This window comes from Manacus candei, unplaced genomic scaffold (assembly GCF_025592945.1).
Source record: "Manacus candei isolate 608988 ecotype Guabito, Panama unplaced genomic scaffold, ASM2559294v1 h1tg000013l, whole genome shotgun sequence".
NCBI lineage: Eukaryota > Metazoa > Chordata > Aves > Passeriformes > Pipridae > Manacus > Manacus candei.
This window is the reverse complement of record NW_026138061.1, coordinates 2149375-2165822: the sequence shown is the minus strand read 5'-3', so window position 1 is coordinate 2165822 and position 16448 is coordinate 2149375. Positions and strand designations below refer to the sequence as shown.

Sequence of the window (16448 nt, the reverse complement as noted above, 5' to 3'; positions counted from 1 at the left end):
CATTTATCAATTGAAAAACTACACCAAATCTTATCTTGGTCAAGACTTGATTTCATTCCTGCCTCCCACCCCCAGCCCAGCTGAGGATCCAGGCTATTTAGTGGTTCAGTCTATTCTCCCTTGTACTGAGAGGTGCACACCTCTCAGCTGTACACTCACTGCAGCTTCTTAAAGCCTCAAATATGCACCTGGGCAGACTGACTGCAGCTGGTGATTAGTTAAGTTGGGATGGCTGAATTAACTGCTTTTTGAACTCTTGCTTCCATTCTCCTACAGGTGAGTTCCCCCCCTACTTGTACCATGATGTTACAGGCTCCTGAACCCTGAAAATTTCAGCCCACCAGAGCAGCTCAAAGTGAAAACAGAACTCATTTATGCTACAGCAACTCCAGAATAAATAAAAATCCCAAAGCATCAGTATAAAACAATTTCAGGATTCTACCAAACTTCCTTGACATAGCATGCACTTCCTTATAAATTGGCAGCAACATTGATGGTTCAGCATCTCTTCATTTTCTCTTCAATTCAAATTCATTAAATGATTCATCCATGTTTCATGAAACCATCTTCAAGTTCCTAGAGAAACCAGGTTTTGTCAGTTAGATCATTGCTCTAAAACATTTTCAGTGAAACCAGAAGCATATACCAGCAATAACAGTAGTTTCCTGAAAAATGAGACATATCTATAGATTTATGTTCATGTTTTTGCTGGTAAGCCAGTTGGCTTCTGCCTCTCAGAATGGATTAGAGCTTCATTCCTCTAAGTAGGGGCTTCAGTATATCATCCAGATGCTGATCTTCACCAAACTTCTAGGAAATTTACCTGCCAATTTGGCATGAACTTGAACAGCAACTTCCAGAGTGGTAAGCAAGGGACAGGCAAAGATGGCAGGCAGTACAAGCAGAACAAGCCTATACATTTCAGTTCCTAAGAAAATAATATAAAAAGCATCTTCAACCAGAACTACTAGAATAAACAAAACTGATTGGGAAAATTAATAACTATGACAAATGTTCCTGAGCACAGATAATGCCAACTCCTGGATAACATCCCGTGATTTAATTCCTACTGGGTTTCTGTTAAATAGTAGAACTCTTAAGTTACCATCTCCATTAACTCATGCCTTGGATGACGTTCCTTGACTATATCAGAATCTCCTTTTTTATTTTGCAGAATGAAAAGAGGAAAGGAGAAGCAGGCATGCAAGGTCATTGGAAAATGGCACAAATTAAGGTATCATTTAAACCAGCATAATTAAGCTGCTATTTAAATAGTTAGTAATTGAGTGAGCATTTACTTGATAAAAAGTGATTTTCTGGTTTACTTTAGAGGTGTGCAGGAAGAGATTTACATTTAAGCAAAACATAAATCTTGAATGAGGCTGTACACATATCAGTTTGTGCCTACACATTAGTAAAAACTAGCCAGTGTTGGAGCGCCTTTGGTTTCCTGTGTACACAATGACTGTATTTCCACTTTCTAATGACTGAAATAAAACATGAAAACATGATAGATAGCTGAGTCTTTGAACAAGCCCCGGCACATGTGACAGAGGTAACCGCCTAATAACTTCAAAATTTTCTCCAAGGCCAATTGCCTTGCTGGCACCACTCAGGCAAAGGATGTTCTGAAGGCAGAGGATGCCTGACTCAGTCATGTATAGTAACAGCTGGTCTCTGCCGATACAGAACCAAGCCAGCTCCATCCCACCGGCTCCTGCTTCTGGTTGCCATAGAAAAGAGGTACGCCCTCCTTGCCTTGGTCATTTGGTACAGGCTTATACCAAGCACAGAGGGACTCTGCAAGCAGATACACACAACTTAGGAGTGCAGAGTAACTATTTGTTAGCTAATGCACACAACAGACAGCTGAGACTAACACACTGCTAGGCTGAGTGTTAATATGCCCTGCAGCAAAAATCAGTGCGTGTTGGGGGAGCCAGTTCCTGACAAAGCAGGGAAGAGGCATCCTGTGCTGCTCCTTGCAGAAGACTGACTCCCAGTGCTGCTGAGCCGTTGTCTTCTGAGTCTCTGCTTTTGTTTTTTTATGGTTTAAGGACGTCAATAGACTTCCCCTTGAATCTCTGAGCTGCAGACTATTCCCATTGCAATAACCGTGCACGCCTGTGGTTTCCACTCATCTTTGTCATGGCTTTAGCCAAGCACTTCTTCATAGCTTCCTCCGGCAGAAGGAGCCCAGATCAGGCCACAGCTGAGCCCTGAGTCACAGGGAGACAAACCTCTCTGTGGAAGCCTTTTCCTAAAGGATCATGTGTGGATGAGAGCCTGCAGATACTTGCCCCCAGTCAGACTGTCCCCACATCTGTCAGGACAGAGCTGGAATTGGTGACGCTGATGGGTGGCAGCTGCCTCACCCAGTACCTTCCCACCTACAGCCAAGACCAATCAGTGTAGCTCAAGCACTGTCTCCCTCTCTCCACACTTGCTGTCATGCTCTGGTGTGGAGTTAAAACTTAGAGGGTGCCACAGGAACAGTTCAGGCATGGGGCAGAGTGGCTGGAAGCTTGCTGAGTGGAAAAGGGTCAACAGTCACTGAACATGAACCAGCTCAGGAGGCCGAGAAGGCCAGTGGCATCCTGGCTTGTACCAGAAATAGTGAGGTCAGCAGGACCAGGGCAGGGACGATCCCCTTGTACTTGGCACTGGTGAGGCCACACCTCAAATTCTGTGCCCAGTTCTGGGGTTCTCACTACAAGAAAGACATTGAGGGGCTGAAGCATGTCCAGAGAAGGGGAATAGAGTTGGTGAAGGGTCTGGAGCACAAGTCTGATGAGGAACAGCTGAGGGAGCTGGGGCTGTTTATTCTGAAGAAAAGGAGGCTGAGGGGAGACCTCATCACTCTTCAACTGCCTGAAAGGAGGCTGTAGCAAAGTGCGGGGTCTGTCTCTTCTCCCAAGTAACAAGTGACAGACAAGAGGAAATGGCCTTAAGTTGCACCAGGGTAGGTTTAGATTGGATATTGGGAAAAATGTCTTCACAAAAAGGGTGGACAAGCATTGGAACAGGCTACTCAGGGAAGTGGTCAAGTTGCCACCACTGCAGGTATTTTAAAGATGTGTAATGTGGCACTTAGGAACATGGTTTAGTGGGGGACTTGGCAGCGCTGGGTTAAGGGTTGGACTTCATGATCTTAGAGGTCTTTGCTGTATTTTGTGTTTTTATTTTATTTAGTGTACTTTGTAGATTATTTTTTTTCTTTGCATCTTATTGGCGTATCGAGAGACTTTATTGCAGCACGGTCTGGCTCCCGTGCAGCCGGACCGGAATCGGGGGGTTTGTCCCGGGTCAGAGCCGGTGGAGGAGGAGGAGAACGATTCCCCTCAGCGCCGCCCCGAGCCGCTCCCGCCCGCCCCGCCGGCCGCCAACCGCCAACCGCAGGATCAACGAGCGTGCGCGCGCCGCCGGCGCCCGCCTGCGCGGGGCGGGGATGGCGGGAATGACGGCCCTGGCGCGGCCCGGCCCGGCCGCCATGTCCGAGCGGAGCCGCGCCGAGGTGGACGCCACCCTGCAGACGGCCAAGCTGAACCCGGCGGAGCTGCTGCCGGCTGTGCACTGCCTCAGCTTCGGCCCACAGGCCAGCGCCGGCGAGTGCTGCCTGCTGCAGCTGGAGCCGGGGCTCTGCGCCGAGCTGGAGGCGGGGCGCAGGTACGGCGGGGCGGGGGGCGGTGCTTGGCTCGGGCCGCGGGGACACCCCTCAAGTGTGGTTTGGTCCGGACTTCTGCTCTTCTCATGCCGTTTGCGTAACTGTCCCTTAAATCTGTCTCAGTTGCAGTGGAAACTAAAGCTATTAACATCTACAAGACGTTTTGGTGGGGTTTTTTTGTTTTTTTTTTTGTTTTTTTTTTTTTTTAATGGTAAAATAGCTGCTGTGGAGCTTTCAAGCCAAAACTCAAGAGGCTGGAACAGGCTCCCCCGGGAAGTGGTCACGGCATCAAGTTCAAGAAAAATATGGACAACGCTCTCAGGCACATGGTGTGATTCTTGGGGCTGTCCTGTGCAGGGCCAGGAGTTGGACTTGATCCTTGTGGGTGCCATCCAACTCGGGATATTCTATGATTAGGCATCTGAATATAGGAGATGAAAAACTCGAGTTTTTAAAAAAGAGATTATGTCTCTAGAAGAATTCTGCTTGCTTTAAGATTTTCGTAGTGGAGGTCCCGAGGTCTGATGGATGGCACGGTGCCTGCAAGATAGACAAACTGGCAGGGAAGGATGTACAGTATTAACACAGGCATGTGGTAGGATGGTCATAGGACATCAAACTCTGGACCAAGAACAGATAATAGACAAGTTTTTTATACTGTTTTAAATTTCTTCCTTTGCTGCAATACCAGTGACATAAGAAAAATGTTTATAATGATACAATATGAGAACTCCCTCTAAAGAAGGTAGTTCTCTGAGATTAATGTTAGCAAGCCTATTACTATTTAGTGTAATATTAATAAAGTGTCATTGGTAAGATGCCTGAAATACACAGAGGATCCCTTGGGGCACAGCTGATCTTTGTTCAGGCATGCAAGCTTAGGGAAGCGAGAGGAGCAGTTTGATTAAATTGAATCTGAGCACTTAATTTAGTGTAGCCTGTGAGGAACTGAATGTTCCTCTCTTGTGGTCCTGCTTTGGTATTTTTACGTCCTCACGAAGAATCTCTACTTAATTGAGTACATGAGCTGAAGAGGGGGGTTTGCATTGTCTCTTTGTCCTGAAATGTTCTAGAAGATGATTTTCTTTCCTACTTGGAATTATTTGCAAGAAAATATATATGTTTTTGAGAGGAAATTATCTGAAGGGCACCGCACCATAGACAGTTTCTGTTTGCTTTCTTTTTTCACAATGGACCAGTTTCATAGAATCATAGAATCAGCTGGGTTGGAAGGGACCTCCAAGATCATCAAGTGCAACCCTTGATCCACTACCACTGTGGTTATTAGACCATGGCACTAAGTGCCACATCCGGTCTCATCTTAAAAACCTCCAGGGACGGAGAATCCACCACTTCCCTGGGCAGCGCATTCCGATGCCTGATTACCCTCTCTGTAAAGAATTTCTTCCTAATATCTGACCTAAACCTCCCCTGGCACAGCTTAAGACCATATTCTCTTGTCTTGGTGATAGTTGCCTGGGAGAAGAGACCAACCCCCACCTGGCTACAACCTCCTTTCAGGGAGTTGTAGAGAGTGATGAGGTCTCCCCTGAGCCTCCTCTTCTCCAGGCTGAACAACCCCAGCTCTCCCACCCTCTCCTCATAGGACTTGTGCTTGAGTCCCTTCACCAGCCTTGTTGCTCTTCTCTGGACCTGCTCCAGCACCTCAATATCAGTCCTCATTAAAGAACAACTCCGTTTGTAATCTAATTCCTAAGATTAGTGAACTAGTTTGGGCATTAAGCATCACTTAATCAGTGTTTTATGGGGGTTGTGTGAATAGGCATGTGGGGAGGTTTGACTGTGATCTGCATAAAAACGTGTAATGCTTGTCTTTTTGAGTTTTCTCACACTGAAATGAGAGGAAAAAACACAGTCAATTAGATTTACTTGACAGTTGCATCTTTATATTTTGGTGTACTGTGACTGCTGCCACCAACCAGAACTTCAGTTTATAACTTCTTTACAAATGTATAAATATGAAAAAATATCAGTCAAGTTTAATAGGTGTTCCTCCTGAAATAGAGTTAAAAATACATCTTTATTTTTGTGCTGTGTTTTTTTTTCCCAGCCTAGTAATCCGTGGTGAAAAGGATGAACAAGCAGTGTTGTGCAGCAAAGATAAAACTTACGACATGAAAATAGCAGATACCTCAAATATGCTGCTGTTTGTTCCTGGTTGCAAAACTCCAGAGCAGCTGAATGCAGATCTAGCATCTTGTAATATTATTCATTCACAAGTATGTCTTTCTGGGATTTTCTTTGTTTGCTTTAATTCTCTGTTTTCTTAATCTCTGTAATTTCTTGCCAAGATGCTTACGTGAAACTCAGCTGGGATTCACTTGCCTTAACACAGGCTTGTAATGCCATTTTAAATGCCTTGTGATATTGCTATAGCTGCAGGCTGACACTGCAGGAGGACGTGAGTCTCCTGTAGGTTCTTTGTATATTGAACAGCTCCAGGAGGATGTCTTTATAAATATGCTTTATACACAGGGGCATGATTTCCTGTGGTTTGCATGCAGAGATGAATTGTTACCTTTGTCTTATGCACTATGAACATACTTTTATCAATCACCAGTGGATTTTTATATTTCATTGCCTGTGGTAATTTTTTTTTATTGAAAACATTATAGTGATTGTTTTGTCTTCAAACTAATTACCCTATCAATAGATTCTTGTTTCCAGTAATTAGATTAACACTTTCTGCTGAAAATTTTTGGTAAGCAGCTTTGAATCCAGATGTATATTAAAGAGTTTTAAGAGTCTCTGTTTTTTCTTGTAGATTGCTGGTTTCTCCAATAACTACTGGGAATTAAGGAGATGTCGACCAAAACTGAAGAAACTAAGGAAGCTTTTAATGGAAGATCCATATGAAGGGCCTAACAGTCAGGAAGATCAGACTTCAACATTTTCAAAGGTAAATTTCAAAAGTAAATTGCTTTCTTGTAATTGTAGTGAGCAAATTCAGGTGAAGATACATTCTTAACTAGAAAAAGCTTTTCCTCACATGATTCACAGTGCAACTTTGAGTTAATTTTTTAAGCCTAAACAAGCTGGTAATTGTTAGCACTTCCACTGAGTACAGGTAAGCAGCCTTTTTATTAGTAAAAAGAGAAGAAAAGGAAGGACACAGAAAGAGACTGGGCATTTCCCTCTTCATATGGGAAGCTTCTTGGAAGACAGTCTTCAGTACCTGTTCTAAATTTCTTGAGAGTTATATGACTGCTAAAGTCATAATGCAGCCTTTCCTTCTGTGGCACATATATGGTATGTTATGTGTGAGATCAGAGCACACCCGTGTGCAAGTCACTTGCCAATCAGTAATTTATGATGACAAGGAGAAGCAGGGAGTTGAAGAGAATGACAGGGATGATATAAAGCAGAGAATGGGACTGATGCTACAAGAAGGGAAAACACAAATAAAATCCTGTTTTGCTGCCCTTTTTTGTTTCCAGGCAATTTAATTTAGGGTCTAAGGAGTAAAGGAGGAGACATCTGCACTGTGTGGCGTATGATCTCAGATAAAAGGCTGATAAAAGCTGTGGGGTTTTGTTAGTTTGGTTAGTTTTCCTTTTGACTTTAAAAACAGAAACGGTTGCTCCAAAGTATTTTATGCTGAGGCTTGATTGAGGCTGACCGAACAAGCCATCTGTGTGTGATTGGATGTGCAAATATAGATGTTACTTTTCTCCCTTGGAGAGAAAGGCTGCCTCTCTCTTCCTGGGTGATTAACAGACTGATTTCTGATCAATGGCATGATCTCGCCCCAAGAATTGCCTTTGCCACCTACTCTGATCTAGACATAGAGGGACATACAGCAAAATAGGGATGGCAGAGGTAGAAAGGCTTAAGTTGTCCAGAAATTATAAGCATTGACATAGGCTAGCAACACAACAAAATGTCATATGCAATAATATTTATTCATAATGTTAAATGAATGTTATAAAAACATGTCAATGTCTCCCAAACATTAGTGCCTACTTTGAGAACTGATCACCATTTATTTTGAAGGAGAATGTATTTCCTCTATGAGCTTGCTGGAGAACAACTAGATGTATCAGACACAAGAAGACAAATCTCACCTTGCCACTGATGGAACTCTAAATGAATCTGAAAGCTCTCCAGGGGAAAGGTCTTTCCTATGGGACTAATTGTCACTGGAATCCCAAACAATATGTGTGCAGTAAAGATTTCCACTGTGTTGTTTGCTTACACTTAATATTTTTCATGTAATGGCAACTAATAAGCCACTTTTAATCTGTTTGAAAACGAATTATTCTATTTTGGTGGCTTACTGTAAGCTTCTCATGGTTTTCAGGACTGTATCATACACAGAGAACCCCAGCAAAAGAGCCATTAGGAACTATGAGCCTGTTGCATAGTGATGTGATCAGCAAACTACAGGAAAACTTATAAATAATCTAGTACTGAATGTTACCGTGAAATGACAAGGCATACTCAGGTGATCACAGTCTGATAAGAATAAGAAACGTACTAAATACATTATCTGGAAATTCCTGGTGTGGACATGATGCAAGTCAGTCCATTCTATTTTATATTTGTGAGGATGATGGAGCTGATAAAAGCATCAGAGCTGAGAGCAGTGATATCTTCAAAAAAGCTGTTAGGAGTGCTAGCCAGACCCCAAAGCAGGGACAAATGCCAAGGACTTCTGTGCAAGGTATCTGAATGGCAGCATCTAACTTAAAAACACACATATTGACTTGGGGATGTTTTTGATCTCAATTGCTAGCAGTGTTTCTTTAAGTATTATATAATAAGGTTGTCCCTTGTTGACATACTGATGGGAGATTGGCCTGATGATATTTCGACAAACTGTCTAATAAGAATGTCATGGCAGGAAGAGGAGACCTTTTTATATTTATTAAATGCTTTTTTAATATGTGGATGTGCCAAACTTAGTGTAGGTTTGTTCTGTTTGTGTTCCCATAGTCCAATAGATCTCAAGTACTTAATACAATACTTTTCCTTATGATAGGAAATAAGCTGTAATCAACAGAATTTTAATATTAGAGTGGATTAAATAGGCTGTAAGGTGAATAAAGGAATTGATCAAGCCCTATTTCGGAAGGGTTGAAGTCTGGTATTTCCTCCATTTACTTCACTCTTCATGGTACCTTCTGTTCCTACCATGTCTTTACTACAGTATCCACAGCACCTTCCCATCTCACCTCATAACTGTTCTGCAAGGAGCTGTGTGTATTGTGGCTGGGTCTGTGCTTCGTGTCTGCTAATTGGATAGCAGACACCAAAAGTGATAAGTGATTTTTGTTTTGCCTTTTCTTTGAATCTCACAGATTAATATATGTGATTTTAGGAAAGCCAGAATAACATTGACTTTTCATTCTTGCTGGGATACTTTACTTACGATGTCTGCGTGTGCTAATTTGACATCCTGGGAATACAGGTGTATTACTTAGCCTGGCACAAAAACTTTCCTGTAGTTGGACTGACTTATATTCAATAACCCTTTGAGAAAATGTTGTAAGTTACAGTAAAAGTTTCAGAGAATGTGGTAAACCTTAGAAAATTCAGGGTCTGAGGAAAAACATCTATCTTAAGTCTTTCCTTCATTATAGCTTACAATGCATTTAGCATGCTTGCTGAAGCAAAGAAGGACTAAGGATAACCTGGTTTATTTCCTTCTTTTTTTCCCTTCTTGCAGTATACAACAGAAGATTTGTTAAGTCTGATTCAAGCAAGTGAAGAAGAAATACTCCATCAATTGCAGATTATAAATGCCTGCAAAATTGAAGGTAGTCATCTCTGAATAATATTATTGCTTATGAGGAAATAACCCTGCTACTGTCCCCAAAATATGTGTCTCCTTTTTCTAAGGCTCATTCCACATCCTTGTCTTTCAAGGTGCAAGTTACTTCAAAATTCTAAGATCTGCTTCCATAGTTCTATGTCCTCCACTGCTATGAAGCTGATCGAAAGAATAAAGCCGAGCAGGCACTGCCAGTCTGTCTCTTCCCAGGGTAATTCCTTCTTTGCTGCTACAAACACTGGCATCAGAGTATCCCACCCATTGCATGAATATTTTTTTGGCTGGTTGCCCTCTTCATGAATGAGTAGGTACTGCTTTTTGCAGTTCTAGAGGCAAAAATAGCTGATCCTTACCTAACTCCAGCCTTTTCCTAGTCCTTTCTTCCTCCCAGACTGGGTTTATCTCAGTGTCTTCCTACCATGTGAGGCAAAACTTGAGCAAGTGCCTCACCTTGGGACACGTCCTGCTCAGTCGTGTTCATGCCTGAACTAATTACTAGTTTCTCCAGGTCTGATTCAGCTTGGGATGGGATTTGTAGTGTCTGTGGCAGTTAATCTACATGAAGAGTTATGAATAATTGAGATGATTAAATGTCATTCTCCTTTACATTTGTTCTTATTATTTATTTCTGTTTCTCACTTTTAATCCCTAAAAAGACAGAATGCTGCTGCCGTACTTTGTAAAGGTGTGACCTAAATGTCCATACTCTGTAATGTATCTTAATGGGAATAGAATTAAGGTGTTAATGTTTTCCTTCTAACAGTGTTTTGTGATGTTCTGTTTGGCAGGATATTGGAGAATTCTAGAATTCAACTATGAAATGAAACTCTTGGATCATGTTACTCAGCTAATAGACTCAGAGTCCTGGTCTTTAAATAAGGTTCCTTTACATACCTGCCTGGAAGAACTTGGATCTCTAGAACCCAGGTAAGCAATTGTTTTTAGTACTTAAAATTGCCTACATTCATTATTAACTATTACTAATCACAATAATTATTAACTGTTTTTTATAATTATAGTCTTCCAAACCTAGATTCCAGTTACCGTGGTGTTAATGATACATTTTCTTTGCCTCTAAAAGTATACAAGAGCATTAGTAGTTTAGACAGATAGGTTAGTAAACTGATTCTAGTGTCTATTGGTAATATTTCCAATTCATTCAATAGTAGAAACATTACTACTGAATTGTAAATGATGGAAGTAGCATGTACTTAAGCTGTAAATGGCTGAGCATCTTGAAACACCTATTCTGAACTACAGCTAGCCAAAAATGTTTAGTTTACCTCTTGCATACTGTCTGAGATGCGGGTATGTTTTCTGATGTAATACTGATTTGAGAATATAAGAGTTGAAGTCATGAAGTAATTCAAGATTACCATTCAAACAAAGTCTTAAGTTTACAATATGTAGCATTTTCCATTCATTTGGCATTTGGCTCAAAAAGAGATCTTGCTTTTGTGTCTGCAGTTAGGCTATAATTTTATGCCAGAGTTCTAGAAAAATGCCAACTATTCAGTGAGGGGTAATTAACTGCCAAATTTTTGACTTGCATCCTAGAATCATTTAGGTTGGTAAAAGATATTAGGATCATTGAGTCCAACTGTTAACCCAGCACTGCCAAATCTACCCCTTAACCATATCCCTAAGTGCCACATCCTACACAGCTTTTAAATATGTCCAAGGATAGTGACTCCAGCACTTCACTGGGCAGCCAGTTCCAGTGCTTGACAACCCTTTCCATGAAGAAATTTTTCTTACATCCAATCTAAACCTCCCTTGATACAACCTGAGGCCTTTTCCTCTTGTCCTGTCACTTGTTACTTGGGAGAAGACACCGACCCCCACCTGGCTACAGCCTCCTGTCAGGGAGTTGTAGAGAGCGATAAGGTCTCCCCTGAACCTCCTATTTTCCAGGCTGAACAACCTCAGCTTCCTCATCTGCTCCTGCAAGACTTGTGTTCCAGACCCTTCCCCAGGCCCGTTGCCCTTCTCTGGACATGCTCCAACCCTTCAATGTCCTTCTTGTAGTGAGGAGCCCAGAACTGCACACAGGATTCATGGTGTGGCCTCACCAATGCTGAACACAGGGGGATGATGACTGCCCTGGTCCTGCTGACCACACTGTTTCTGATACAATTCTTTCTCATTGGAAAGAAGTAATATTGCAAGAGTCTCTTTTCCATATTCTCCTTATGCATTCTAGTCTTTGTGAGTTATAACTAGAAAGTGAAAGAGACCTTTGGGGTTGACAGGCTGAATTAACTCCCATCTGTTATTTCTGTCCCCTTTTGTTCGCTTTTACTTCTAAGTTTTTACCAGTTTCTTCATTTCACCCATGAAGAAGTCTCATCCTCTGTTCTCTCAGATTTCTTTTTTCCCCTATACCTGTTCCTCCATCATCTTCTTGGTAACTGTTTCTGTGACATCCTAATGAACAGCATTAAACTTGATTTCTGATTTTATTTTTTTCCAGAGAGATGATAGAACACATTCTTTTAAGCTATGGGAGGAAATACATTGATGATGGTAAGTTTGTGAAAGCTTGCGTGGTTTAACTTTGGATAAAGGAAATAGTTATTAAAGAGGAAATGCAGATTTTGTGAGGATGGCCCAAACAAATGAGTTTACTACAGTGCCAGTAAAAGGAGGGAGAAAATTGAGCTAAAAATCAGTAAAATTGTTAAAGGAAGTTTCATATGAAAAAGGACTATTAAACTGTACAAGATAATAGTGAAAAACTGGGAAATAACAGATGTACTGGAAGTGACTTATTAGGTGTCTACAAGCCTTAATTTTGTGACTAAAGACAGAACACTAGTAAAACTTAGATGGCATGTCTCTTTGAATACCCTAGGAGGTCTCAGATATTTAAGCAACTAATTGTGCTGTTGTGAATAGTCAATGGCATGAATTCAGCTTGCCTCAAGTAGAATTCTGCCTTTGGTCCCTTGAACTGCACCACAAGATCCGCTTATTGTATTGATTAAATTTCCACTGCCCATCTCACACACAGACATAATATTGCAGTGCCTTAATCTCAGTCTCAGTTCTTCCCCACAGTGGCTTTTGTCTCACCATTGGCTGAAGTAGGAGTTGCACTCAACCTTAAAGAACATAGGAAAGTAGTTGGAGTGCCAACAGACTGTCATCTTAATATATTTAAAAAGGTTGCACAAGTTGCATGAGGAACAAGTCTGAATGACAGGAGGTCTGTGTGACTGAAAAAATGGAAGGAAGTGTTTATACATGATTTTGTTCAGAGAATTATAGTTAAGTCAGTATGAGAGAAAATGAAGTCTCTTTATTCCCTTCATCATCTCAAAGAAGTGAAAATTTTGTTAATTGTTCAACCACAAACAGCAAATGCTTTAATAGAAGTCATTCAGAAATAGAAATGAAAGCTGTAGGAGAAACAGAGTACTGTGAAAGGGGAAAAGATGGAGGGCAAATACATTTATTGATATGAATTAATACTGGAGCTGGGACAGTGCTGCTCTATTCTGCATAATTTGTTCTCGAGAATGAGAAGATACCATCATTTATCCAAAGTAGTACCAAGTCAGATTACTTACCAAGAAAAAGAAAGAAGAGGATACTTGGTTTACAGCAGACTGTAGAACAGAATGGAAGTACAAGACTGTTTTCTGTTCTTTTATCAAAAAGTGGGAACACAAGATATAACCTGTTTTTTGTTTCTCAGCAGGGGAGGTTTACTTTGAAATGCATGAAGATAAAATATGTAGAGCTATAGCACAAATGCTTTTGCAAAATGCAGTTAAATTCAATCTGTCAGAGTTTCAAGAAGTCTGGCAACAAAGTGTCCCTGAAGGGATGACAACAAGGCTTGATCAGCTTAAGGTAAACACATAAAGAAGTACGATTCTTTCATGAGTAGGCTGTAACTGACTTGTGTCATACATAGATTTTATCCATTACTGGGTATTGATTGTGTTGTTTCTGTCAGCTTTTGAATTAAAGTACATTTTATGATATCCTCTATGAGCACCAGTAGTCTGGAATCATGATAATTCATGTTTCTGTAACTCCAGCATGTTTCACTGTTTGAAGAAAAGTTGCAGCTGTGCAGTTACTACTTGCACATGTAACTAGAACAGAGGCTGAAGCTGTTGTTGAGCAGACTGTAGTAACAGCCAGTAGCATAGGAAGCACTATGGGAATCCTTTTGCTCAAAGGAGACAGAGAAAGGCTGGAACTCAGTGAATTCCCCCTTCCTTCTTGTCATAAAGGAAATTATAAATATTGCCTGTAAAACAGCCCCTTTATGATATTTCTTCACTTTGCCTCTGGTAGTGCAGTTCTAGGAGGCTTTGGATGTGCAAAGAGCAACTTGTATGCAACATTGTCAGAAAGAAGGAAGTTTCTTTTGGCTTTACATTTTTTCTCTGATGCTGATCTACAGGGCTTGGCTCTTGTGGATAAAAGCTCAAGGCCAGAGACCATCTTTCTGCTAAAAGTAGAAGACTTACCTGAAGACAATCAGGAAAGATTCAACAGCTTATTCAGCATACGGGAAAAGTGGACAGAAGTGGATATTACCCCTTATATACAGTAAGGATATATTTCCTTTTATTAAAATATAACTAGCATTATATTCTTCCCTTTTTGCACTCCTGGCTTCTGATGAGCTATCATTGACTCAAATACTGAACTTTGCATTTAAATGAATACGAATTCTATATGAATAGAATACTCACCTCTGGGATTGGTAGCTCTATTTGTTGGGTTTAAATGTGTGTAAAAAGCTGATCCTACTGGATTTAAATGGGTGATAATGTGTACTTTTGCCTATTGCTTAAATGTCAAGCAAAGTTCTAAAATTTAGGTAATTTAAAGCATTATGTGACAGTTTCAGTAGTTCATTTTTCTTTTCTCCTAATATCCTAATCCAGGATAACTTGCTATGGTTACAAGTATTTCTTGGGTTCATTTTGTTTGAGAATACCTCTAATGCCAGTGTCATCTGCTTTATTTTCTCTATAGAGACTTGTGTGCAGAGAAGCAGACTGTTGGTGCTCTCCTGACAAAATATGCTCGCTCCTCAATGCTGAATGGTGTTAAAGTTTATAATTCCAGAAGACCCATCTCATAACAAGTATTGTTTTATGAGCTGAGGATACTGAACAGACTAACAGTGAACATTGCTTGTTGCTGCTTCCTGAGGAAAGGAGTTGCCAACCAATGTTATACAGTGTACTGGAGTTTAAGCAGCTGAGCTTCTTGAAGGAGTACTGTTCTCTGCTCAGCTAAGTAGAATGTGAGGGCACTCGTCTTCGTAGGAACTACAGTTCAGCTCACCTTCCTTTGCCCACCAGCTTTTTTTTCCTTTGTGTCTAGTTAAGCCAGGAGTCAAGCTACACTTTCATCTGTCTATCCAGAAGCTAAAATCTGACATAAATATTTAAAACCTTGATAATAATTCAGTCAATTGAATTGATTTAAACAGGAAAAGGGAATGTTTAGCCTTTTGCCTGTTAGTGACCATTTTTAAAGATTTCATTGAATGTTAGTGAATAGTGCAGACCTTGAGAAGCTCATGAAAAAATCATTCCTGATTGAGACTACACTAGTATTTATTTTGAAAAGTGGTTCTTTTTATGGTCACATCTGTGAATACCATTAGCACAAGCTCTTGACATTTTAACAATTGGCAGAATGGCTTTTTAAATATTACAAAAACCCCAAATTGTGCTGAAGTGTGAATATAAGAAAGAGCAGCTGGACATTATGTTATGAGCATCCTACAAGCTATCATTAAAACGTAGCTCAGGTAAAACTAGTGCTTTACAGAAGACTACCTGTGGTTTTAAAAGAGAACTTATAAAACTTTGTGCAATTATTTTTTATTTTTTTAAAAAAAATTGTTATGGCAAATACCTGCACAAAGAAATTGTGCCTTGAAAACTTACAGTGGAACATTATTCTGTATAGAGCAATGAAACAGGAGTTTTTTGATATTATCATGAAGTCACGTGCCTGAGATTGAAATTTTGTAATCATTAAAAAGGATTGTTTGTGTGTCAGTGAACTGGAGCTTAATGTTAGACAGTTTTCAGATTTATTATTTAAACTTAACAGTTGTAGGTTATTTGATACAAAAAGCATTTGCTGCATCAAACTCAGAAGTGAGGTATGAAAAACCTTGGAACTGCCAACATTCCAGCTGTAGGGTGAGTAGGGAGGGGAAAGAAACTGTAAATCAGATGTAACTCTTAGGATGGCTATGTGCATACATGGAATTTTGTTACAGATAAAATGCTGAATAAAAACTATTTCCTAAGCTCTGTTTATTGCTGCCCAGCGATACAAGGTCAGTTCCCTGTGCTCCTCAGTGCTGGTGCAGAGGTGTGGTGTTTGACTTACGATTGCTCCCTGCCGGCAAGAACCGCCTTGTTCCCTGTCTGGTTCCAACAGCTGTGGGCTTCCAAAAGCACCAGAAGGTTCCCTCTTGGAGATCAATAATATCAATGTAAAAGCCTCGAAAATTCTTTCCATTGCATCACAGAAGGTTCCGTAGTTGAAATACACGACACAACTGATAATTTTGTAGTCTGTGGTCCCAGTGTATATTTGTATAGAAACCCCGGCATCAATAGGGGTTGGTTTGTGAAACAAGTAAGAAATGAAATATTTAATGAAAAGTACCATATTACAACACATCACAGTGCTCCTGATTTGTTTTGTTGGACATTCAGCATGAAATGACGCTTTCAAAAACTCCATCAGCTTCTTTGATGCAAGCATTTACTTGAACATAAAACAGATGAACTGACAGAAAAAATCTTGAACTTATCTCGTGTCCTCCTGACACTAAAAGTAGAGACCCAGGCGGGCTGTGAATGAACGGCCGTTTTGTGGCGGTGTGCCGTGATTGCAGGCGCGTTCCCGAATTAAATCGGTTACATTCCCAAGCGGATGCCGATCCCTCCGATCCCGCCGATCCCGCGGCACCACCGCCCCTCCCCCCCTTCC

General features: G+C 40.8%; 1 protein-coding gene across 2 annotated transcripts; it reads left to right on the top strand.

Moving 5' to 3' along the window:
- Positions 1–3213: 3213 nt before the first annotated feature.
- DSCC1 (DNA replication and sister chromatid cohesion 1) lies at positions 3214–16418 on the top strand. 2 transcript variants are annotated; one of them, XM_051778493.1, is made up of 9 exons: positions 3214–3666; positions 5736–5904; positions 6450–6584; positions 9354–9444; positions 10247–10385; positions 11932–11984; positions 13162–13316; positions 13879–14027; positions 14460–16418. In XM_051778493.1, the coding sequence occupies exons 1-9, from the start codon at positions 3449–3451 to the stop codon at positions 14566–14568; spliced, it is 1218 nt and encodes a 405-aa protein (XP_051634453.1). In that variant the 5' UTR covers positions 3214–3448; the 3' UTR covers positions 14569–16418. The 2 variants fall into 2 exon arrangements, with proteins under 2 accessions (XP_051634453.1, XP_051634452.1); XM_051778492.1 differs by having other exon boundaries at positions 3286–3666; positions 13159–13316; positions 14460–16416.
- The last annotated feature ends 30 nt before the right edge of the window (positions 16419–16448 follow it).

What these genes read in the sequence shown, in the direction of transcription:
- DSCC1 (XM_051778492.1), top strand. Translation starts at nt 3,449, where the DNA reads ATGGCGGGAATGACGGCCCTGGCGCGGCCCGGCCCGGCCGCCATGTCC. An exon ending in GTAATATTATTCATTCACAA is followed by an intron (nt 5,905 to 6,449) that starts GTATGTCTTTCT and finishes TTTTTCTTGTAG; the next exon opens with ATTGCTGGTTTCTCCAATAA. An exon ending in CTTGGATCTCTAGAACCCAG is followed by an intron (nt 10,386 to 11,931) that starts GTAAGCAATTGT and finishes ATTTTTTTCCAG; the next exon opens with AGAGATGATAGAACACATTC.